This window comes from Myotis brandtii, unplaced genomic scaffold, assembly GCF_000412655.1.
Source record: "Myotis brandtii unplaced genomic scaffold, ASM41265v1 scaffold79, whole genome shotgun sequence".
NCBI classification, from domain to species: domain Eukaryota; kingdom Metazoa; phylum Chordata; class Mammalia; order Chiroptera; family Vespertilionidae; genus Myotis; species Myotis brandtii.
In genome coordinates, this window is record NW_005371173.1 from 6,816,082 (window position 1) to 6,842,605 (window position 26,524).

General features: G+C 36.2%; 1 protein-coding gene across 4 annotated transcripts in view; it reads left to right on the forward strand.

The window, feature by feature from the left end:
- Positions 1–706: 706 nt before the first annotated feature.
- The window catches only part of NYAP2 (neuronal tyrosine-phosphorylated phosphoinositide-3-kinase adaptor 2), a 216,146-nt gene continuing 190,328 nt past the window's right edge, over positions 707–26,524 (forward strand). For 2 of the 4 annotated variants that reach the window (XM_005883498.2, XM_005883499.2), the window contains exons 1-2: positions 1,066–1,640; positions 9,205–9,442. In XM_005883498.2, the coding sequence (XP_005883560.1) occupies positions 9,222–9,442 (221 nt within the window). In that variant the 5' untranslated portion in view covers positions 1,066–1,640; positions 9,205–9,221. The other 2 variants (XM_014531148.1, XM_014531149.1) reach the window with 2 other exon arrangements.

Sequence of the window (26,524 nt, forward strand, 5' to 3'; positions counted from 1 at the left end):
TCAATAGGATATTAAAAACAAAATGGGGAGAGTCCTCAGGAGATTTAGGGAATACGATGACTTTTAATAATTTCTACTGTGAGTCTATAGGAGTTAGTGACACACATTGCCACAGCTTAATCACATCTTATTTTTGTTTTAAAAAGCACACTCTCCAAGCGAGACCTTTATTCGTCATACGTGTGAGCTGTGCATGTTCTTACTAAGTGGGCTAGTTTTGTTCTCATGCCATGGGAGCAGGTGGCATGAAGCTGTTTTGATGAGGTTAAAAGGCTCCTCCCCTCTTTCCCCAAGCAGCAGCCTGAAGTACGTCAGCAGTAATTGTGTGCCTGGCTGGGCTGCGCAGGGAGGGTGGAGGCAAAATTGATATCAAATAAGGGTCTCAAACTGAGATCTGGATGCTCCATTTAAGTTGTTACCCATTTTCATTATCCATGCCCGGGGTGAAAAGCTTATAAACACCGTTTGTAGTAAAAACATTTATTTTTGATAGATTTCTAGTGTTGCAGTGGATATAAATGAAGGGGTTTCTTTATCCTCTTTTCATTTTATTATTTACTAGTCACACTTCAGCTCAGAAAGATAAAAGGGAGAGGTCCTGTTGCCTAGATGTGAGTTCTTTAATGAGGAGGGGAGACCCCGGGGAGCCGAAATCCAAAGTAGAAAGATGCTGCTTTCGGGTTTCTTGTCATTTCTCCAGTCGCTTCTTCACCCTTTTCCAATGGGCCTAGCGAGCAGGAACTATCCAAGGTGCTAGAATGCTGGCAGCTTTGCCGTTCAATGCAGACGGATTGCAGAAACAGAGAAGAAAGATTACTGCTTATTTCAGAAGGTAGGTTCTTTGTTTCAGAATCCCTGATTAATCAGCAGCAGCATCAACAGACTAAGGCAGCTGGAGAGGAGAGAGAGAGAGAGAGAGAGAGAGAGAAGCAGGAAGGGAGGGAGTCAGGGCAGGGAGGGAGGGAGGGGGGGAGGGAAGAGAGAGAGAATGAGAGAGCTGGTTGTCACGGGGGAGGGACCATGCCACAAGCTAGGCTGCTTCAAACCTTCTGTATGTAAGTGGCAATGAGAAAGAGCATCTTTTTTGGCTGAAAGGAGACATTTAGAGAGGATGTGGCTGATTTTTTGTTTTTATTTATTTTTGTCTTCACAGAATATAATCAAATGAGACACCTTAGCCAGCCTGGGTGATTGCTTCGAGTCTTGTAATCATCTGTGTAGCAAAGTGGGTAAAATCATTCAATTTCTTCCCTGCTGGACCTGGAAGGAGAGGGGCTGTGTGTTCATCCCCACCCATTAGCTATGCCCTTTTTTCTCTGAATGTCGATTTAAGGAAGCAAACACCTGTCTTCTGCCACCATACCTTCCTAGAAAACTTTGAAGGCCATTTTTATCTGATAGGAAGAACCTCAAGAATGCTCTGATCTCTAGTGATGAAGAATCTGGGAGCGGACACTTTCCCCATCCAGATACAATGCACTTTAAATGAAGAAAAACTGAGCTGAACTACAAGTCTATTTCCTATGGTGCTGGATTACTCCTCCAGAGCTGCCCTGACATCCACCGTGCAAGAGGGCTCTGACAGACACAAGTCACCTACTGATTGTTGCACTTAACTCTCCCTGGGGACTTACATTTTGGTATGTATCTCATTTTTCAGCTTCTCTAAGCATGCTAATTGAATCCAGCACTAAGTACACCAAGCAATCTGGTTATGAAATGGGATGGATTTTAGCTGGGGATACTTAATGCTGAAGTTTGCATGTCTTATTAGGTGGAGCAGAAATAAAGCCACAGCAAAGGCATTCAGGGCTTTAATGAGCCAGAGGCTATTTTGTACCCTCTTGCCCACTTAGTTACATGACCACAGAAATGGTTAAACTAGAAATTCATTAGTAAAATAAGCCATGTTGAATTATTAAAAGCATAGAAAATATTTTCAAGGGTATTAATTGACATTCACATGTGCACGCTGGCTATTTATCTGCTATTCCTTATCATAAATATTTTACAACAGTCTCTTGGCATATTTGTGTCAGCCCAAATTTATTTTCTCAAAAAGACACTGTACCAAGTAAAAATTAGAGAAACTATTAGACATACACTAAAGCTGAAACTGCTTTTTCCTAACTGACTAGACATAAATGTTTTTGAGAAACATTTAAAGTTGCTTTGCTAACATAGAACTGGATTTTTCTTTCTAAATATAGGCAAGGAATAAGGAAATTCAGCTGGAGAGTTTACACGATGTAGTTTTGGTCCCTTTAAGATGCAAAAATTAATAACCAAGTGGTGTGGAATAATAACTGTAGAACAAGAGAGAAAATCAACTCCTTTCCTAATTCTTCACATTTAAAACAATGCTCCAGTTTGCTTTCTATATTGCCAAGTGGTAAGCAAATTAATATGAGAATATGTGAGCTTCCCATGCTGAAATTATTGTATTTTTCTATGGAAAGTGCAACATATGTTTGCCAACTCAGAAAAGAAGGAAACTCTGTGAAGGAAATTGACACTTCTGAAAATTAATGAAAACAGACCTGAGAAAAATATTACAACTTCACAAGGAACTATAGAGAAGCCCAAGGACTTGAAACCTCTGCAAAGTTTAGAGGGGGATATGTAGAAATCCTATAAACCAGAAGACTGGCTATTGTTCGAAACAAGAAATTAGTCATAGACTCCCAATTCAATTAGATGATGTGCATTGTAGCTCCAGTCAGCAATTTATTATACTGACTATATCTACTTAGCAAATACTGCCTTGCATGCATCTGGAAACATTTGGCTGAAGTCTCAACAAAGTGTCTCAGCCATTGACATTTCACAGGAATCCTTACTATTCCTGGAAATGTGCAATCTTTAAACGATGGGCAAGTTGCACCATGACAACCTGAAGGAATTTCCAATTTATGATGCTCCTGCATTAACGTCATCTGTGCTCATTTTACCCATTTTGGGAAGGGAGACAGTGGTAAAAAACTCACTACAAAGAATCTGCTTTCTGAGAAAAAAGCAATCCGTGTTTTTGTAGTTACTTCCACAAGCTCTCTTGGTTTTAACTCTAACATTTCCCATTGTGGGCAGAACGGCTGCATTTTGATGACAGTGAGAATGAGAAAATGAGTGTGGCAGTTTGTGGGGTTGAGGGTAGGATTTCAAGCACAGTCAAAGTGAAATTACAGGACATAATTTTGACAGGTTATAAGATTTGAGCAGAAAAACAATTTTGACATGTTTTACGTGGTTATAGATTATAAGCAGGCAATCTAGTCGGTTGATTTTGTTTTATGTGAAGTCAGCAAATTTTAGAAATCATTTGCATACATATTTACATATGTCTATGTATCCTGGTTATTTAAACACTTATAATATTTTCACAATGTGTTTTTAACTTGGTTTGAGTGCATGCAAAAATTATAAAGGTCTTTATCTCCTAATGAACAAAAGATACATTCAAAATTGCCTGGGAAAACTTTTATTTGGATGAATTTGCACTATTGGGCAAAGTAGGATTCTTTATCTCAAAGAAGATTCAGTTATGGGAGTGGGAGGGAAAGTCAAATTTTAATAACTCAAATTGTAATAACTTCTTCACAGCATTGAGACAGGTGTGGTTTAGAAACTTCAGAAATAACTAAGAGGTGGAGACCAGAAAACTTTATCTTGTGCAAATAAAATATAACACATAAATGTGAAATGGAAGTAAAATGTCTAGGCTTTCTACCAGGAAATTTATTCCCTGTATGTATCTTGTTTTTGTAATAAAACATAATAGCATTATAATAATAGCACAACATAAACTTCACCTTATTTTAGCTATCATATTAACTTATAGGGTTCATTGTGCCCTTAAATTGAAGAAGTTTTTCATAGAACTCAAAGAATTGGAGAGCAGTTCTCTCCCAAAACAAGTGGTTTTTCTCCCTCTACCATTTAGTGGATGTGAAACATGACCGGATTAATGGAGATTTTATAACTTATTGTCTTGGAAAACCAAAGTTTTAGACAGAGAGCCCCTCAATTTCATAAATTCCAAGTAAACACTTTAAGAAGAAAAAAAGAACCAGCACTCATGGGGATCAGTGGACCAATTCACAGATGATACTGATGTACTAGGAGCCTGCTTTTGGTAAATGGTGGTGAATGGTGGTGTACACACTTTGAGAAGTGAGTGTACACAGCTCTCTAAGACTGTCCTTATGGAGCAAGAGTGGTTGATCTCACAATACATAAAATTACACTGACAGAGGAATTGGTTCTGAATTTTAGGAGAAAAATATTTAAAAATATTAATATTTATTTGACCCTTTTGCACATCTTCAACAAAAGCCTGTAATTAGTAAAACATCTTCTGCACTATAAGGAAGCCAATCTTGACATCAATTAGTGCCACATTAAATATGTTTTGGTAAATTGAGGCCACAAAAAGTGATTCTTTAATCTACAAAGGAAATAACCCATATACATGCATGATCTTGAAGTTTTTGCATGCACTGATTTTTCAAAAATGTGCTCCTATTTTTTTTCTTTAATGCTCAAAATCATGTAGTGTCTTAGCTTCTTGAGTTCCTTGGATGCAGATAGTGGCTAAAGAAAGAGAATAAAATAACTGATTTTTTATGTTTCCATAGGTTCCATTTAGATATCCTTATGTTTATTTTATGTTCCACATGTATATGTTCTAGATAGTTTGATTACAGCTCTCAGCTCAGCATTGAAAGGTATTGTGATGGTTTTACACAAAAAGAAAAAGAAATGGTTAATTCAATAAAAAAGTAAAATTTTTAGTGTTTTTAATATAACCTTAGTCCAGCCAGTGTAAATTGATATATCTTAGCTGAGTAGAGTGACATTTCAAATTTTGGAAAGTGTCACGATATCATACAAAGTTTTGTTTAGGAAGGGTGTGGTCAACAGGAAATAAATACAAACGTGAAATAATAAAATAAAATAAAAACTGAGCCTGTTGTGCTTAAGCCCACATCTGTAGCTTTTATAAGAATGGCAGTGATTCTAAATACAGTAATTCAGAAATTAAATGAAAGGAATCTTACAAATGCAGACTATAACTGGAAAAAAGTAAAGTGAAGATGTGAAGTTATCTGTGATTTGTATGGGAATTCTGATCTTTGTCATTTTAGGTGCTTTCCCAGGAGAGTCCTTGACACTAATTTTAAATATTGGCCACAACTTCCAAAAAAAAAATAACACACAAAAAATCTTACATTATTTGAATCAATGTTGTACATTCCAAAGAAAACATATGTGCCCTGTGGATGATGACTACAGATGTCAGCTTTCAACCATTACTCTAGGGGGTGCTAAAATGTCTAATTTGTTGTGAGCAGAATTGGCTGCAGACATGTACTAGTTCAAATAAAAGGGCTGAATGTAGAAACTCAAGCCATTTCCTTGAATCTTGCCCACTCTGTTGTCACAAATATCCCATGAAAGAATTTGAGGTCTAGTATGGTAGATTGATTGATTGACTGACTGATTGTGCTATATCTGAAGATGCTATCTGAAGAAAGGGGTCCATTTGCTTTTTAAGTATGGTTTTCTAAGTTGCTGACTTTAGGAGTTAGATGCCCAAGTCACCCCTTATAAAATACTTGTACATAGGATTTTCATTCAAAAGCCAGAAATGAACTTGATTTAATATCCGACAGTCAAAATGCAGCCAAGTTTTTAGTGGTAAAGACAACATACCTTATTTAATATCTATCTTGCCATAAATATAACTTTTTGAAAGATAAGCAGATTTATGACCCTACTTGTCTGTTGGAGTCTCATTTCAGGGAAATTGTAGCAGTTGTAATGAGGTAGATACTTAACATATGGTTCACTTTTCTTTAGTGAAGCCATGAATCTGCTCATTCAGAGTTCGAAGACATGGGAAACACCTTTTAACTTGAAAAGGTGGAGGCTAAATGTTTGAAAGATGGGATGAGTTTTGTGGTACAAGTGCCCCCAGATTCTTATTTTCTTGATGTGGAAAATGGGGCAGAATGGATAAGTGGTCTGTCTACATGTATTTGGTTAGTGAGCAAATCAGCTAAGGCCTTTCATGGCCTCCATATGTATATCTGTAACTAAGAAAGTTGAACTGCACTAAACATTCTATTGACTAAAGTTTCAAAGTAAAAATATGTTTATTACTAAACACAATTTTGGTTAAGAATTGTAAAAAACATCTATCTAATAATTATGGTCCCATTTCTTGAACACTTACATGCCTTTTTTAACTGAATCCTTACAATAATATAAGGAGGTAAGTGTTATTCCTCCACAATTTACAAAATGTGGAAACTAAAGCTTAAAGAGGTGAATTAACTTGCACTAAGTCGGAGATCTAGAGGTAGTCTAGTTGGTATTTTCAGGTCATGCTGCTCAACTTTTCAGCACTGCTCTTCAGGACTGCCTCACTGCCCACCCTCCTTACAGTCCAACTAGGTTTTACATGCAGAGAAGGAAGAAGAAAAGTGTGATTGTGATGCTTAAACATTGGTAGGGTCCAAATTCATTTTTAATCTTAATTCTTATTTTTGAACACTAAATGTAATTGTTGAAAAGTTTTTTGTTGTGCATTCTCAAAAATAGTGACCATACACCATGGCAAACTAGTAAATATCAGCACGGCCACCTAAATTGGTGCCCTTGTCCCACTGTATTGAAATTGTTCATTCATTGAGTCCCTATACTGTAGTGTGAAAGTATAGCGGAAGACAATTCTGCCTTTATTAGTGGTTGATTCACAACAGGTGTTCAACACATACTTGAATAAATGAATTATCGTAGAATCAAATACTTCTCTAGAACTAGATGATGTATGCCTTCTCACAAACATTGATTCAATTTTCATTACTCTAAAGTTTTACTAGATTTTATGTTTGATTTTCATCCCCCAAATGTTCATCTCAATTAAAAAAAATCTTATAATACAACTTTCCATAGTATAAATTTTTCATGATACTATTATGTAATATTTTCTCAGGATAAACATAATTTAAACTCCAGCCAATTTGAAAGGCCACTTAGGAAGATAACTAATTTTCAGAGGTACACAATTAACCCTGTTGATGTGTAGTATATATAATCTGTATGAAGAATCACTGCTGTCATTTGCATTGTGAAGAAAATTTAAGGGAAGAAATAAAAACCTCTGGATAATTCCTTACACAATGAGAAATATATAATTTTGTTCGAGGGCAGCGTGGGAGTGATCATCTTCTACCCTGAGGGCATTATCTATAGCATTCTTGTAATACTCACTTGGTTTGCTTAACTATGGTAGAATTAATTGCCATAATGTTATGCATACCTTTTTTTATCCAGGCACACCAAGTGCTGAAGTCCTTGGTAGAAGTGAATTTTCAATAATGGCTATGCTTTAACTCCCTGAGAAACATGTTCTTGTATTTTTCCCTGAAAATTGCAATCATTTGTAGCAGTAATTTTCTATTATTCTGTGTGTCCACCATTTAAGCATCTAATCTGATGGACTGATATTAAAATACAATTATGTTAGATAGTTGGAATTAAAAGACCATTTTATTTGCCAGCCCATTATGGCTTAAAACCAAATCAAACATAGTAAAACTTAACATAAAAAATCATGAATCAACCAATAGCTCTTCTATTCTCTAGATTCAACAACTTCATAGAAATTAGAGACTATATCATTAAATTCAATGTAAGTTTCAAATAACATATGGATTGACTGGCAGCTAAAATGCTAATAAACTCTGATAAGAAGTGAAGTTTCCATAGCTACAATCCAGGTTATGGAACATGATTATACTTCTAAAACAATCAGAATAAAAATGATTTGTAATGGCAGAAATAAAAGTCTATGACTTCAGCATTAGATAGTTGGGCTGATGTTTTACAAATATTTTGTAGCCTTTTGAAGAAAGTAAAAAGATGTAAAGATAACATATAATTTTTAAATGGCCAACTTTCCCCCTGTTAATTGATTTTTGCTTTAGGTTTTTTAATCTGACTCAATGACACCAATTTCCTATACTACAATGAATATGCAATTGAGGACATTAAGCTTTATTAAGCTAGAAAGGTAGAATACTTACCTTGCATGTAATTAATTAAACTTAAGTTCTGTTTTTGATTGATTAAAGCATAATTTCTCCATTCCCTGGCTTTATTGATTTCTGTGATTCATTGGATACCTTATCTTCAAGGCATGATGATTTGCATAGCATGCTGGTCAGCCACCCACTCATTCATCTATACTCATACATACATTTGAAAGTGCTATTGCTGCCAATCTTCCTCCTACACTTTTATTAGAATAAAATTAGCTAACATTATTACATGTTTACTATTGTTTAACTTCATGCTAAGTTCTTTACAGCCATCACGTCTCTTAGTCTTCACATTAGCAAGTGGTAGGAGAGCTTATTCCTATCATTTTATAACTAAGTGTAATATATATTGGTTCAAAGACCCATGTTGTTGCTTTGATTTGATTTTGGTTTTCAGTAATCCTTTCTGTGGCTGAGGTTTTTAAACCTTAATGTAGAGATGATAATCACAGTTGTCACTGCTTGAATTTCCAGACTGGTCAGGATTAACATGGGCCTCGTGAGTTGTCATATCAGGCCATCATAGAGAACCATTTTGAAAAATAATGAGCATCAAAAGGAATTGTTGCCAAGAAAAATTATATTAGAAATGTGTATATCTTTGATGACTTCTGTCTTTTTCTTGGATAGTTCAGATTCAAGTAAACTTAATTTAAAATGTAAGGAAAACACACATGATAAAAATGTTTCTTCCAAATAATTATATAATTTTATTTTAAATTGAACAGTAAAGTCTTTACAGTGATCAGAAATAAATGAAGCTTTGTTCATCTATGTCTTGTTGGTATACAAATGCATTTTTGTGAAAGAAAGATATGACTCTAATTACATAAACCAATTGTTTATCTTCAGGTACTTATGTTACCTTTCAGTGCAAAACCTTTGTTGTTTTTCCTGCTAAGTTGGTTACTTTGAGGAACTGTTTGCTACTCAGGCAACATTCATTTCATATTTATAATCAAATAGTCTGATGGTTTATAATTTCTAATGAATCATTGTCTCCAAATTGATTCTACCATAATCATTGGAGTTTGGGGGCTGACATGATATTAAAGACAATAAACAGAACCTTGTGTCCCCATGTCTTCTCATGCTGCAGGGAGTATTCCTTTTTACATGAGATCTTCCAAGATGATGAGTTCTAATCCTGAGGAAGACCCTTTGGACACATTTCTCCAGTATATTGAGGATATGGGGATGAAGGCCTATGATGGTTTGGTTATTCAGAATGCATCAGACATCGCTCGAGAGAATGATCGCTTGAGGAATGAAACAAACCTGGCCTACTTGAAGGAAAAGAATGAAAAACGACGAAGACAAGAAGAAGCAATAAAACGGTAAATATGAATAAAAGTGTTCTGAGTTTTGTACACGCAAGAAAATCTGTGAGTTGTGTAAATGCTGTGATGTCATCACCTGGTTGAGAAAGGGACTGTCAAAGGTAGACTCTATGAGACAAAGTGAAAATGGCTCCTCAGCTATGACAAAAGCATAATCCATCCTACTGACAGGAGCCTCATGAGTTACCAAAAGTTATTAATTTGAGTGTTGTGCTTGTGGAGATGCAGATGGGATGGGGAGATAATACAGTTTCTTCTAAATAGAAGTTCATACTAAACAGTCTCTTGATTAAAACCCAAGAGAACTCACAACACTTCAATAGCTGATGCTTGATGATAATTCTCACCTTTAACAGGTTCTGTTTATAGTTCTTACCTTATGATAGAGTTCATCTTATCTCTAGATGATAAAAAGACTCATCATTGTTTAGAATTACGTGAGCCTCTGAAGACCAGTAAAACACTCACTGTGTGCGCTCTGTATAGAATTTTATGATTATTATAGCTCTCACCTGCTACCAAGTATCCAAGGTTTGTTCAAATGAAATGACTTTTGTGCCTCAAAACCTACCAGCCACAAGTCAGGGAGCACTAGATTGCAGCTTTCAAAGTGAGGCTAAGTTTCCTAGGGCACTGAGACCAAAAGAAATATAGACATCTTTTCATTTTTCAAAAGAATATTACTGTTTGTGTGTATGTGTGTGTGTGTGTGTGTGTGTGTGTGTGTGTGTGTGTGTTTTAAGGGGTACAGGTAGAGACATGTGTTTGATGGAGTTCTATTTCTTCAGTAGAGACCGCTTACTAAGTGCATAGATGCAGAATTTAGATAATTAATCCATATCTATTAGCTGAATAAATGAATCATAATAGTGAAGCTATTTTGATAGTTAATGGATTTTTAAAAAATCAAATTTAGCATTAATGCTTTTGCTTACTCTCTGTGAACATTATGATATTTAGGAAAATAAAATATTATTTTAAGGAACTGTTCATGCTTATAAAGAAGCCATGTAAGGACGCACCACTTCGATTATTTAATTACAAATAAAGTTTATGAGAAGTGTACTGCCAGAGATGCGAGCCTTATAACTACCTGTTGGAAGAGAATTCTAAGCAGAGTTCAATGTATTCCATGAAGGGAACAAGGTAAAATGTATGAACCAAGGCAAAGATTGGAAGGATATAAGTTCAGACTTATATCCTTAGTGGGCCACCAGCTAATGTGGCCTTATAAACTCTTATATTTTATTTTGAAGGAGAAAAACATTCATAGAAGTTTTTAGCAGAGGTGTAACATGACCTAACTGAATGTTTTACAAGGATTATTGTTTTCTTTGCATTGAATAGATGGGTGGGGCATAGGTGAATGCAAGAAATCCAAAGAGAATGCCTTTGCAATAATTTGGGTGAGAAATGATGATGGTTTGGACTAGGTGACATAAAATGATCAAATTATGGGCATCATCAGAATTTTCTAATTGATGAGATGTAGGTATTCAGGAAGAGAAAGAAATTAAAGATGGTTCTCAAGTTTGTTTGTGTTTTTTTTTGACTTTGCTACATTGTGTTCCCCGCCCCCCCTGAACAATTAGAAGAATGATGTTTCCACTTAATGAAATAATCAGAACTAGAAGAGAAGTAAGTTTGGGTTAAATGGTGGGGAAATAGGAGCTCAGCTCTGGCAAGCCAATTTTGTAAGCCTTTTTAGATATCCAAGTGGAGAATTCTGAATAGGCAGTTGGATCCAGGATTCATGATGGAGATCAAAGCTGGTGTATCAGCATCATATTCTAAAGAGCTAACAAGCATGAGCCTAGTTGAGAATACCTAGGACCAAAAATTAGATAAGGATAAGGACAATAGGAATTGTTCCTTGGGTCACTTGACTGCTTACTTGAAAGGAACAGTAGAAGAATCCAGTAAGAACAGCCAGTGGAGAGGAGAAGAACCACAAAAGATTGACATTTCTGAGTAAAATGACAAAAGTGATTAAAGAAGAGAGTGTGTGTGTGTGATGTAACAGATAGACTAAATATGTTGAAGCCTGATAATTGACCACTGCCTTTTAACACATTGGTGTTGTTGACTGGAGCAATTTCTTTGGAGGGCTGGGGGGAAAATCATACTAGGATTGTGTTCATGAAAAAGTGGGAAGAAAGGAATTGAAACAAAATATGAAGAACTACCTTGAAGACTGAGTTCAAAAATATTTAAAAAACATGAAGGGTAGTTGAAGAAGGACGTGGGGTTTATGGTGAAAGCTAATTTTTCCAGTGTTTTTTTCTTTAACAAGAGAAGAAAAACACCTTATTTAAAATACGAATATGGCAATAGAAAGGGAAACACTAAATATTTATGAGAGGAAAGGAAAATTATTGTAATTATGTCTTTGAGTAGCTGGGAAAGGATGGGATCTATAGTATCTCAGATAGGAGCATAGGCTATTTGGCCATTGTGGGAGAAGGGATGACACAATATGTGATGACTGATGAATACATGAATGATTAACCCTGCATAGAAAGGTCCCACACCTGGCTCATCATATACCAAACACCATTTTATTATTGTACTCATACTTGTTATATGTGCCTGGAATTGAAGGATGCTGTAGTGTTTTGCTATCAATACCTCTTCCCATGGTTTCCCATAATCTCCCTCAAATATTTTTCTGGAAGCCTAATTCAAAGTGCAAATATCTTTGGAAGGGAAAAAATACTAGGAAAGCCTCCTAAATTGTGGAGACTTTTTAAATGTCTTTCATTTTTAAAAGCAGAACCCATGTACAGCATGAGGACAGAGCAGTCTCTGGAATCGTTGGGGGAGGGGTTGCAGAGAAAAATGTCAAAGGAGCCAAATGTTTGGTGATTGGACAGGAGGAGAAGACTAAAGTGCATGTTTTATAACAGGCCTGGCGGTGTGTACTCAAGTTGTCCCATCTCAGTAGCCATTGCAATGTCCAAATTCAATTTAATTTTGTTCATATGGTGACCAGTATCCTGAGGTTCTGGCATAAAATAATGTTAAAATATATAATAATCTTCTATATTATAGAAATCTTCACAGTACATTTTTAGAATTGCTTCAACATTCCCAATAAGAAATTTATTTTTAATATTTTTTAAAACCCCATAACAAGATTCTGGTCACACAGGCATTTTAAGGTTTCAGGGATGACAACAGAAGCAGAAACCCTCATCTAAATTCCACAGGTATTTTAATATTTTTAACATGCAATTTATGTCAAGTTGTAGAGGAAATTCAATGTGACATTAATGAACACAGTCTAATCAATTAAAATTCTTTATCATGTCTGCAAATGCCTTCTTTAGTATGTAGTATGATTTAATATATAGGATACAAATGCTGGAAATGTAAGGATGGGCATGTTTGACCTTGAAAAGGCATTGATGATAATTCTCTGTGAAATATGCCAGTTGCAATTTCAGAAATGTGCAGACTGCCAAGGATTGCTTAAAAAATGGAAATAGGATTTCGTATGATTGACCTTCTGGATCACATATGTGCTGAAATGCCTTTTGTGCTGAAGCTGAGAAGCTTTGAACACTGAGCTCTTAGAAAAAGAATATCCTGCCATAGCTGGTTTGGCTCAGTGGATAGAGTGTCAGCCTGTGGACTAAAGGGTCCCAGGTTTGATTCCAGTCAAGGGCACATGCGCAGGTTTCTGGCTGGATCCCCAGTGGCATGCATGCAGGAGGCAGCCAATCAATGATTCCCTCTCATCATTGATGTTTCTATCTCTCTCTCCCTCTACCTTCCTCTCTGAAATCAATGAAAAGTATATATTTTAAAAAAGAATATCCTCAGTGTTCTAAGTCACTTAGGCTTTCTAAACCCAATTCCTTATTTCTGAACTAATTTGAGCCACATGTCAATATGAACTTTCTTGTTTCTTCACTTTCACTTCTTAAATGAGATTTTACCAAAAAGTCTTGTGGGTGAAAAATTCTAAATAAATAAGAAAACACTGTTAGTATTTTTCTTAACAACTCCAAATAAAAATTGGCAAGAAAGAGAGAGAAAGGCTAAAAGAGAAAAGTTAATGGAGAATAAAAACTTGTTTCAATAGCTCATCATTTCTGCTATTTTAAATCCTAATGGTTTTGTGCAGGCACTGTTAAATGAGATTACTTTTTATTAAAAGCCTATACGAAAACAAATACACATAACATACAGCTTCAAACAAGTGAGCTCCTTTTAGATGGGTTACAAAACCCTGGTTTGTTGGATGTGTCTGGGTGAAAAGGGATGTTTAAGAAAAAGGGAAGATGGGTATATTGAACCATTAACTCAGCCCAAGCACCAGCCATTAAAAAGGAAGCAACTGGCCAATGAGAACAGAGTCTGGCCACAAACAACCTGTAAGGCAATATCTGTGTGCACCTGTGAACATAAGGCCTGATGTAGAGGTTCACTATTTACAGGTAACACCTTGTTTACATTATCAAATAAGGATGTTCACTGAGGAGGATGGGCAATCAAAAGACCATCTGGTATACCAAAACATGCTTAAGTTTGAGGTTTCCTTTAAAGTAAGTTTTTCTTTCTGGATTCTGAAACTAGTCTCTTCACTGTTTCATTTTACCATGTGCCATAGTATCTTAAAAACTATACGGTGGTTAGCAAAGGGAAAGAGGGGTGGAGGGAGGTAGACAAGATTTTCCTAACTTTATTAACCAATGTCAACTCCAATAAATTTCATAAAATTTTAAAAATACGGAGCCCAGTCAGTGTGGTTCAGTGTTTGATCATCGACCTATGAACCAGGTCATGGTTTGATTCCTGGTCAGGGCACATGCCTGCGTTACAGGCTGGATCCACAGTAGGGGGTGTGCAGGAGGCAGCCGATCAATGATTCTCTCTCATCATTGATGTTTCTATTTCTCCTTCCCTCTTCCTTCCTTTATGAAAATAAAATAAAAATATATTAAAAAATAAAAAGACAATAAAAATACAAAAAAATATTTCTTAAAAAATGGCTATAAAATTTGTTCCCAGTACATGTCTTTCTGAGTATGTTTTCTAATATAGGGAGGTGCTGCATTTAATTTTTCTAATGAAACAAATGCTACATTAGTGAAATTCTCTCAAACATTGCAAGTCTGGAAGACAGCTCTTGACTTTAGCAAAGTGGTTCTGACACAAAGGACTACTTAGGCTGATTAGGAATGTCTCTATTCCCTGTGGATACCCTCAAGGGATCTATATGGGGTTATATTTCCTCTTTAAAAGTGACAGTCAGAAATGGAATTAGATTATGTACAGCTCCTTTAAATATACATGCACTTGTATATTAGTATGGATACTTTGAAGCTATTTATATTAGAAGGTTTCAGTATTTCCTTTATTCAAAGAGAAACAAAGGATGACTAGAGTCCATTGGTCAGACCATAAAGGAAAAGAAGTAAACATAAAAATACTTATTCTTTATTAAAACATTACTACCTAAAAAGTCAATTTTTATGATACCAAGGTTTGAATTGGTTAATATTTTAAGTGATTACTCAAAAACACAGTTACAAAGAGCTCGGGTGAAAGATGTTAACAGTGGTATAAATCTTCTTTAGATAGTGATGGCTTCTAGAATCATACTCATTGTTACAGAGAATTTATGGGGGGGAAACTTATTCAAGTGCATTTTAGATGTATTCATTCAGTGCGGCATGAATAGCTACTTTGGTCACAAATAGATAATATCATTGGGTTTGTGTTAATTGGAGGCATGCAGAAAAATAAAACACCCTATTTGTATATCAAAAGAAATGGTAAAGCACCATTACTCAGGTTAAGTGAGGACAGTTAAATGAACCAGCATTCAGAAACAACAACTTCGTCAACTTTTAGAAATACCATACAGTTAGCTATAGTTCCTATGCTTAGAGCACAGAAAACAAACCCTAAAAGCCATCAACCATACTTGTATGTAGAACTAAACTCAAATCTGCTGCATGTCAGGGTCTTGCTGGAATGAATCAGCTGATCTGATCTGATGTGAATTTCTGACCTAATTTTGCTGTAGGACTCAGTGCTTAGGCAGAGAAAACAAGGTTAATGTGCTGATAAGTGGGCGAGATTAAACAGCAGACAGTATTTTAACAAACCTCTCTAATTTCAGCTTCCTCTTGTGTTTGTGATTAATTCCAATCACTTTTCTATTAGTCATTTCAGAGGACCACAAGCTGCTTCGCTTGTTTTTATGTGAAAATTGTGCATCTGAATTTTCTTTTTTTTCCCAAACTAAACAAGATATCTAGGTATTGGAGTAATATTGGTTGCAATAGAAAATGCATGGGGAGATTTTTAATCATAGAACCATATGATTAGAAGAGAGAATTCAATAACTCATCTTGTCCATCCCTCACTAACTGCTCTTTATTAAGCCAGAAGCCAAATGTAGCAGGCTGATCCTAAATGAATTGATTTATTAAAAGTGTTCTATTTTTTCCAGTGCTGGTGGGGAAAGTTAATATTAATGAGCATATATCTAAGGACACCACTTATGCTCATAAATATTAACTTTCTCCACTAAGCCTCAGGACACGACATTTGTCCATTTTGGTTGTTGTGCCATTTCACCTTGTAAATCAAAACGAAGCCTGTCCCTGGCCTGTTGTTTTCAGTAAGGGTCACTTCAGTGCTAAGATATTTAATACAAACCAGCATCCATCTATTGACAATTCCCATTGAGTCTATATTCGGAATAGGGGTGATTTTAGGCTTTTCATCCAGTCACCTGCCAGGACAGAGTAGAGGCCACCTGTGGAGGGACCTTTAATGGCTCAGGTTAAGGTAAGGCTCCTGCTTCTTTTCACGGAGCTTTTTTGAGAGCTGTTTACACTTTTGCTTGTTTCCACTTTAATTACATCCCAGACCTAGCATTGACCTTTTCATTTTAAGAAGCTCAGTGTCTGTTCTGTAGCTGAAATAGACAGATGTTGGCAAGAGGAGGGGCTTTTCAGAACATAACCCCATATGGGCTGTCAGTCAGCATCAGAATTAAACTCTTTTTATGCTGAAGAAATCGCAGCAAAGAATGGACATTCTAAACATCCGAACGTTTGACAACGTGAATGATTGAAAAGAAGCCCATTGGAAAATGTAAGGTACTGTTTCTTTTAGAAATAGTGTTAAATATTTAGAGATGGTTATAAATCAATTGAGCTATAGTTTTCCATCTAGGGCTGTTTCTTATACTCTGCAGGCTATCAGAAGATATTCTCAATCTTTAAACATGGCCTTTGTAAGATGTTAAAAAACCCAGATAAGGGAAAGGAATTATTATGGAGCAAGACGATGAGTCAGGGGATTTTTTAAAAAAACTGCTAAAAATGCAGTATGGCTCAGAGAACACGTCTAATGTAACAAATGAAGCTGCTGGAGTAGAGACTGAGCATGCTAATGAAATAGCTCCAAGGTCTCTGTCCAACTTTGAGGTAGCCTGGAGAAAACATCGTCATCCTAAATTTATGGGTCACCTTGAAATTAATTTTAATCATGAATCGATAAAAGGAAAATCGAGCTCCCTCCCCAAATGAATCTCTGCTCAAAACACATGTCTCTGGTTGAAAGTTATTCTTAAAAACATTCATATTTGGAAATGCATGACAGAATATTCATGTCCATGCTAGAATATGAATATAACCAGCCTTCCAGGAAGCAGGGGGAAAAATAACTCTATTTTGAAAAGCACTTTTGATAAACTGTACAAGGAAGATGCTTTAAAAAGAAAAAGACCAGCATTTAAAATCCATTACTTTAATTAGTAAATTGCATTTTAGTCTTTGATTGGAGGCTAAGTGTACCACTCAGCATATCCTGACTTTTGAATAAGAAATTAAGTGGTTCGACAATGAAGATAAGCATTACCAAGGAGACTTCTTAATTTTCTCTTAGGCTGAGGTTTATAGGTGTTGTGTAGCTCCTTTGTTTCCATACAAAGTTATGCATTTTTTCACAATTTATTATACATCAGGCATTGTAGGTGCTTAGGATAAAGCAATGAACAAAAGAGTAAATAATGTTTGCTTGCCTTTGTAGGATTTACAACTGGTGAGGGTGTGGTTAGGGAGACAGACAATAAACAAACAAGTAAAGTATATCATAGGTTAAAATGTGATGAGTTTTTATGAAGAAAACTAAACTAGGGAATGGGAGTCAGGGGTGGGGAGAGAGTTTAACTTTTGATAGGTTTGGTGAAGAAAAGGCTCAGTGAGGATGTGACATTTGAGTAAAGACCTGAAGTAAGCAAGGAAAGAACCATGCAGATGTCCAGGTGACAAATGTCCAGGAAGAGGAATGCCCAGGGAAGAGGTCCTAGGTGGGAGTACTCCTGGAATGTTGGAGGAAAATGCAAGGTCATGTGGCTGGAGGTAGAAAATGAGCAGAAAGGGTTAGAAGATCAGGTCAGAACAAATGGGGTCAGATCTTGTCAGGTCATGGCAGTCACTGGCTGTCACTCAACTGAGATGAGAAGTCACTCAGTTTGGAGAGGGAGAATGCTATAATGTGACTTCTGTAAGTAGAAGGCAGATCATTCTGGTTGCTGTGTGGAGCACCAAGGGCAAGGGACTTCGGTTGTGAGGTTATAAGAACAATGGTTCGGAGGGAAGACGGTGGCATGGACCAAAGCAGCAGTACTGGGTGGGGAAGTGTGTGGTGGAATTGGAGAGACATTTTAAAGGTAGAGATGACAGCATTTGATGATAGATTGGATGCGAGGTGTGAGAGCAAGATAAAAGCATGGCATTCCAATAACAGATGGGAAAGACAGCAGAAGGAGGGCTTTGGTGACAAAGGTTTTGCACATTTTAGAGTCTGAGATGTCTCTTAGGCTTCCAGTGCTTTGTGATTTGTAAGAATTTCATGTTTTGTATTTGAAAATTTGTAGGTATATGGTTGAACAATTTTATAGAAATGTGAAACACTTTTTAAGACCCTAAAGGTTATGCACACATTTTAAGATTGGAGAAATATTTTTAAATAAATATTTATCCAGAGTGGGGCAAGCATGTAGATTAATCACAGCAAATGAACAAGTGCCTGGAGGTCTGTGCCTCTGTGTCCAGCTAGTAGAGTCAGTGATCTTAATTCTAAGAGGCTACACGATCCGCACTCGTAGACACTTTCCAGTGTAGGGCAAAGATAACAGTCTTAGTCCTGGAATCTAAGAATCATGGTAAAAGGCAGAGGTAGACCCACAAAACACTTGACATTTTTAAAAAATGTTCTGACAATGGGTAGATGTAACTATTAGCATTGGTAATATTCACTTATGGTCTTTTTGCAATGATGGAGATATCATTAATACACATTGGACATCATTTCTGTACTTGAGTATTCCAAAAACCCTGTAGATTATTGCCCAATAATAAAATGGAAATTGGGAAGAACAGTATTTGTGGGGGTACAGGGGAGTGTAACTGAGTAGTGAGAGAATCCTGGTGCCTGGGCAAAAGGTGGGATCAGTTTCTTTTACCTCCTAGCTTCAGTGAGACCCATAAAATGTGCCTTAATTTTTAAAGTTAATTTTAATCATTTTTCAATTAGAAATAATATGCATTTTGTTGCATTAAGAGAAAAAAAATGGTGCAACACATGTGGGTCAACTGGTGGACTAGCCAACAAGTATAGCTTGTTAGAATCAGTAGCTGTTATTATTATTACTAGTATTGCTTTTACTGCCATTGTCTTTATTACCTTTATCTTCATCACACAGTGTGTTTATATTAATAATGAAATAGGGCACCGTGTCCAAAAATATTTTACCTTCATTTTGGATATAAATCAACACAAGGAAAGAAATGGGATTATTTGCTTTAAGCATTTGGAAATGACGTGTGTATTCAGTCCTCAACGGTGTATTTCTTATTTTATCATTCTGTCATTTTCTCCATGTACACATATTTTTTTTTGTCTGCTAAAACAGTTAAAGTTATACAAGGGCTGAGAGAATTTTGGCATATGAACAGATGAAAAAATGCAATAATTGGTCATTTTACTCTTAATTATTAAGCTGGCTTCCAAGAGCAGAGAAGGTATCTCTTGTGCATAGCAAGTTTTACAACATTTGTCCAATCAGATTGCATCACCTCACTTAGTGCACTGTCATTGGGTGTCCCGAGGGTAAAGGAAACAGGCTGGCACAGCATGTGATGTTACAAACGCAATTCATTAATCCATTTCCAGATATGTTCATGGAACTACCCTGCAAGGTCTCCCTCTTGGCATAGGAGCTACTAAATTTTTATTCTTTTCATGGAAATGCATACTTTCTGTGAACATGCCATGACATTTAAGCTACAAGTAAACAGAGAAAGAAATAATGAATCATATCTACTACTACCACCACCACATCCACCACACACACACACACACACACACACACACATGAGATAACAGTCTAAAATGATTTTTTAAAGAAATATGCTGTGTGGCTTGTCTTTTCTTCTAGAGAGCAATGTGTTTTCCACTCCGTGGTGCAAATGCTACTTAAGTGTCAGCTTTGTATTGGTTTGAGGATACTGGGAAAGGCTGGGCCCACAATAACCTGTAACACTTTGTATGGGAAAGTGTGCTTCTTTCTTACATACTGCTCAATGTGGTCATTGTAACTCTCTATCCAGCTCTTTTTTCAAAGGGAACCAAAATGCATGGAGAAACTTGAGCTTTTAAGAATTTTCCTAGAGTGATCCTTAATCTCCTAGGATGCTTGATGTTTGATTGTCACATAAACTTTAAAAATTGCTTGAATGCCTTTTATAATATACCATTGAAATAGTATTTGTTTAGAAGATAAATGACAAAACAGGACTGGAAATCACTTGCCAAGTAAGTCATTGCATAGATCATTTTAAATAAATATTCTTTCAGAGGCTAATATTTTCTTTAATTTGAGGGAGATGTGATATTTTTTACCAAAAAATAACAGTAATAGAGAAATTAAAAAGAAACACAAGATAATGAGGAAATGTCTTTATAGTGATCAGAGTACATATGGATTCTTCTCCCAGGAGAAAGGGGTGGTTTTCTTTTTTATCCTTCTCCCCCACCAGGTATGAAATTATAGAGTAGTGAGTGTTTGATCAGGGTGAGACTAGAATCTGAAATAATTTACCCTTATGTTACTTTTAAAGTGTTTGAGAAAAAACTCATTGTAATTAATGTAAACCATTCTCTTTTGCGTATTGGCCTCTGGGTAATTAAACAAAGGGTTAAAAGATGAGTAGCTTGTGATTTTCTCTGGATTTTTTACTGGGCCCTGTTTGAAGCCCCCAGACCTCAGCAACTCCAAACTCTCAGCAGATCAATACAAATAAAATATCCCATTTAGAAAAAAAAATCATTGTGCTTTAGACTACCTGTTAAGATAGAGGGCATGTGCGGGGGGTGGGGGGAGGAGGCTGGAGGAAGGTCAATTGGAAAAAAGGAGACATATGTACTACTATTTGTAACACTTTAAACAATAATAAATAATAAATAAATAAATAACCCTGAAAAACGATAGACACAGTTGTTCATTTCTAGAAATTATTTCAAATATCAAATTTTATTCTTAGATTTTTTCTTTTCCATATAATTTTACTTTTACTTCTTCTTAATACCATCAGATTCTAATTCATTACCTTAGTTCCTATCTTCTGTGATACTCTTCAATTCCAATCTGGTGTGTGTGTGTGTGTGTGTGTGTGTGCACGCACACATACATACGCTCTATTTATCTTGTGCTCAATTATTCAAAAAGCCTAGGCATTTAAAATAAAAACAGAGAAACACATTTTCAAAACATGGTACATGGTTCAACAGATTATATGGGATAAAAGAGATGGGGGAGAGGGACAGAAAAGGACTACCCAGTAAAAGCCTTTTTAGCAAATCATACTGAATCTCATTAATAAAGAAAACATCCACTAAAGCTGCCCCATCAATCTGCCATGTGCATTAGTGATGTGTAGTCCAATTCCAGTAGATAAATTGTTCCCTAAGTGTTGGTCGGCTGCCACTCAAATCACAATACTAATAATATGTGCCATGCTGAATGTCCCTTGACTCAGAAGGAATTTTTTCACAGGTAAAGAGGAGGAATGATGTCTGTCTGAATGAACACCATCACAGCAAAACAAAACAAAACAAAACAAAACAAAAACCATTGATAATTGGAGAGGTAAGCAATAGACAAGGACATTGTGAACTAATCTACCAAAAATATCGTGTAATTCAGCCACGATACTCCAAAGTGTCAGCTAAAAATACAGCCAGAAAAGTGTAATCAATACAGAGCTTGCAATGTCAGATGAGAGCATTACTGTGGTGTGGAGATACCAGCCATGGGAAAATAGGCACAGGGCAAGGAATATAAAGGGGAGGGGAAACAGAGTAACTAAATACTTCCGTGAATATTTAAATTACAGCATCTTAGTTTGGTTTCTACCCATGAACAATTCTATTTTGTGACAGATAGCATGACTAATTTTCTTCCCCAGAGGTACTGTCAGAAGCATTCATTATTATAAAGAGATACTTTTTAAAGTTGCAATATAATATGCCTTTGTGAAACTCATGGGTTTGAGTTGACGCCATGTGATTTTTCTAAAGAAGTCCCTTGGTTTCACATACGACCTTAACATAAAAGCACCTGCTTTTGAACCTGCGGTGGAATGGAAAGTTTTCTATCACTTCTTACAAGATTAAAAATCTTCAAGGAGATGACTTGCATGTAAGGGAGCATTTGAAAAGAGGTGGAGACACTAAGACTGTGCTGTGGTTCTATGATTGCATTGAGGGGAGGAATAAAGATTAGGATGATATTGGGTTTTAGGAAGCCGTGTTGCTTGTGGATTTATCATTAATGCAGTGACCCTATCTGCCCAAGCCTTTCCATTTCAATGTGACTTAGAATTCTAAAAAGAAGTCAGCTTAAACGTGTCAACACAATCCCCTGTGTAAGTTGCCTTCAGCTATAACCTCTATCTTTAATTTAGCACAATTGGCAATCTTGGTGAGAGACAGACTGTGACTTAGTTAACATGGAAACAGATTGACCTCTGTCACCTGGAGTTGAATGAGAGCTCAGTTCAGGCTGGATGACATGTATGAACTATTGCAGGAACAATAACCTGGGAACAGAATGAAATGGCCTTAGTGAACTTCCGGTGAATGGACAGATCCTGTGTATCATGGCCTGATCTTCTCCTAGACAAATATATGCATGTTTATTTTTCAGAGAAGTGCTTTAATAATGTAAGCATGTTATGTTACCTCAGTCACACAGATAAAACCTTGTTTTAATGAACAAGCTCAGGCAATCAGTCTGATGTTGTGAAACTATCTCCATGTGCCATGTAGGAGCTCTTGTTAGTTTCTGGCATGCATGCAACGTATTCTGGCAAACAAGTTCTAGTGTGTAATTGAAGCCCTCCTACTTTTAATTCCATGAGCAGTCAGTTTAGTTACTAAAAACCTCATCCTTTTATGACATGAATCATGAAGATAATACCAATGACGGAAATGAATGGTCTTTTTATACAATTGTCTCAGGTGAACATTGGAGACAATATAGTTTCTAAGATACTTGATGAAATGCCATGTCATGCATTTCAGATAAGACTTGATATATCTTCAAGTCAACATTTTGTTTAATTGTTGTTTACATTTATGCCTGAACTTTGGAGACAAGGGGAATTTCCCTTAATCCTTTCAAAGCTGTTAAGACAGATTGGGGAAAAAATGAATATAGGAAATGTTATTTTTGCAATAGAACTGATAGTGGGACAATGAATTAAAATTCTCATCAATATATTTTTTCTCAGATATTTGTACTTCATTTTAATCAAACATCACATTTGCACACTTTTTGTAAATGTTCTTCAGCCTCAATTTGTATTATTCAAATCCTGATTATCATCTTTGAATGAAGCATATAGCCATTTAAAAAATGCATCCCACCCTTAAATATACTGTAGGAAAAATCTTCCATTGTCAATAGCTTATAAAGTAACATAAAAATGTAAAAAAGCTTTTAAGGTCTTTTGAGATCTAGAGCTCCAGAATTCTGCTTTACCATTATTTTGTTGGAGTCATAGAATAAATATAAATTAAGACTGAAAAAGTAGAAACTATAATTTGAGGAAATTCTAAAGTTCTTAGGCTTGACTTCTGTAGTGTATACTGGTAAATATAAGTAACTACATTGACTACTAATGCACTTATAGTATTTCTATGGCAGATATTTAATTTTGGTCAGGACATAGTCCACCTAAAACCAAAACATTACATGGAAATAAATTAGATATAAAGTAAGGATAAAAGTGGACAGGGAGAGTAGAGATAGAAAAAAATTTAGCCAGGTCATTAAAATACCAGACTTTGTTCACTTTTTATCCTGTTCCTGGATTTATAAGTTAGTTGGCAAATGCTTGTTAGGAGTAATCACAAAAGAACCCATGCAGTTTTACAAAGTGAGCCAAAGTAGGAGCCTGGCAAATTCATGTCTATGGAATGTCCCTGTCTTCTCCACTATGGAGTCAATGAGAACTGGCTCTAACACAGCTACAGGATAAGGGAGCACATCCATTCATACACATGCCTTTCTTGTATGTGAGTGTGTGTGTGTGTGTGTGTGTGTGTGTCCCATTGATAAATTACACACAGAGCATTTCTCACCAGGAATTTATCCAACAAGTCAGGGCACTTTGGTTATTAAATTGAGGTGTCATGTTAGAAGCCATTAAGCAAATTATTTAGTGCATTCTACTTTAGAAGGCAAGGGCACAAGTACAGTATTTTATAACTGGTTAATTTCATGCTGCAATTAAATTCTTGACACATACTTGGAACGGGAAACTTAATGTTAAGGAGAAAATTAAAGAGGGCTTTCTATTGTTGAGTTTATGTTTGAAAATGGACTTTTTAACAGAGGTCGATCTAACACATTTAAGAATTGACATCTTCTGCCCTATGGCAGGTTAGAACCTACCTGTTGTGTAAAGAATAATCCAAGCAGAAACAAATGTGTAGTTTTAACATTTGTTTTATTTTTAGATTTTATACCACCAGTAAAAGTTATATTATAATAGATCTTAGCAGACACTTCAATGAAGATAATTTTGTAGCAAATATTTTTATTTTAAAGAATGAAATGGGGGCCCTAGCCAGTTTATCTCAGTGGATAGAGTATTGGCCTACAGACCAAAGGTCCCAGGTTCACTTCAAGTCAAGGGCATGCACCTTGGTTGCAGGCTCCTCCCCAGCCCATGTCCTGGTCGGGGTGCATGTAGTAGGCAACCAATCAATGTGTTTCTCTCACATCCATGTTTCTCTCTGTCTTTCCCCTTCTCTTCCACTCTCTCTGAAAAAATCAATGGAAAGATATCCTCAGGTGAGGACTAAAGCATGAATGAAATTGGGCTAGTTCAATATATAAGTTATATAAATGTTTAATTTTCAGTTTGATGACTGGTTTGCAAGAAAGTGAAATAATTACTGATATTGTGTGTGTGCACATGCGTGTGTGTGTGTGTGTGTGTGTGTGTGTGTGTGTGTGAAAGAGAGGAATATTGAAGTCTAAACTCAAGTTTAAATTTATTATAGTGGGCAACATTCATATAAAGAAAGAATAAAAAGGTAGTTTGTTAGGAATGCATTCATAATAACTAAAATAAAAAGAAAATGGTAAAAAAAATAAAAGAAAATGGTAATGCCCTCTGGAAAATTAGTTTATTGTATATGTATCTCTTGTTTTCTGCTTCTTTTATTGCTTTCTACATAGTCAGTATTTTCATCTGAACCGGTAGTAGAGGATAGCAAGTCTAGTGGACAGCATCAGACTTCCTTCCAGGACAAATTTTGTCCCTAATTCTTTCTGGCTCTGTAACTATGAACAAATTATTCAAACCCTCTGGGATGTGATTTTCTTCATGATAAAGCGGTGGTGATAATAATAGTACCTACAGTTTATGCTGTTATAACAAATCAATGACCCCAGGCCAATAGAGGGCTTAACACAGCACTCATAGCAAATGCTAAGTGAGCATTAACTCCTATTCAGCGAAATATATCCACCAGGAGGGCAGGGGCTTTGCTTTGCTCACTGCTCTATCCTAAGCTCCTAGAGCAGTGGTTCTCAACCTTCCTAATGCCGCGACCCTTTAATACAGTTCCTCATGTGGTGGTGACCTCCAACCATAAAATTATTTTCGTTGCTACTTCATGACTGTAATTTTGCTACTGTTATGAATCATAATGTAAATATCTGATATGCAGGATGTATTTTCATTGTTACAAATTGAACATAATTAAAGCATAGTGATTAATCACAAAAACAATATGTAATTATACATGTGTTTTCAGATGGTCTTAGGTGACCCCTGTGAAAGGGTCGTTCGACCCCCAAAGAGGTTGTGACCCACAGGTTGAGAACCGCTGTCCTAGAGTAATAGTTGTCCGATTAGTATATTTGCTTGATGTATTGAATAACTAATTGATATTATCTGACCTTATCTATGAATTAATAAGTTAGCAATATAATGTGATTATGGGGGATGCTAAACCCTCACTCTGAAAATATATCATTTGCTTTAACAAAATAATGAATGATTTAACATAAATCTCGAATGTGTAAAATTTTTTTGGCTTGTATATTGCTTCATTCTTTAGAAGGCAAACAAAGGGACATCAATTAGTATTAGTAAGTTTTGCCTTACTGTGAATGATTTATTAAACCCATTTCGAATAATAGGTTAGAAAGCAGAATTTTGGGGGCAATATTTAAGTAGCAAAGAGATTGTGAAATGAAACAAGTGGCAATGGGCTGGTAACAAACCCCCATTTTATACTTTTTCCCAGATTTATATTAATACTAGAGGCCCAGTGCACAAAAATTTGTGCACTCGGGGGGCGGGGGAGGTGGGGGTCCCCCAGCCCGGCCTGTGCCCTCTCGCAATTGGGACCCCTCGGGAGATAACGACCTGCTGGCTTAGGCCTGCTCCCAGGTGGCAGAGGGCAGGCCCAATCCCTAGGTGCAGCCCCTGGTCGGGCTCAGAGCAGGGCCGATTGGGGAGTTGGGGC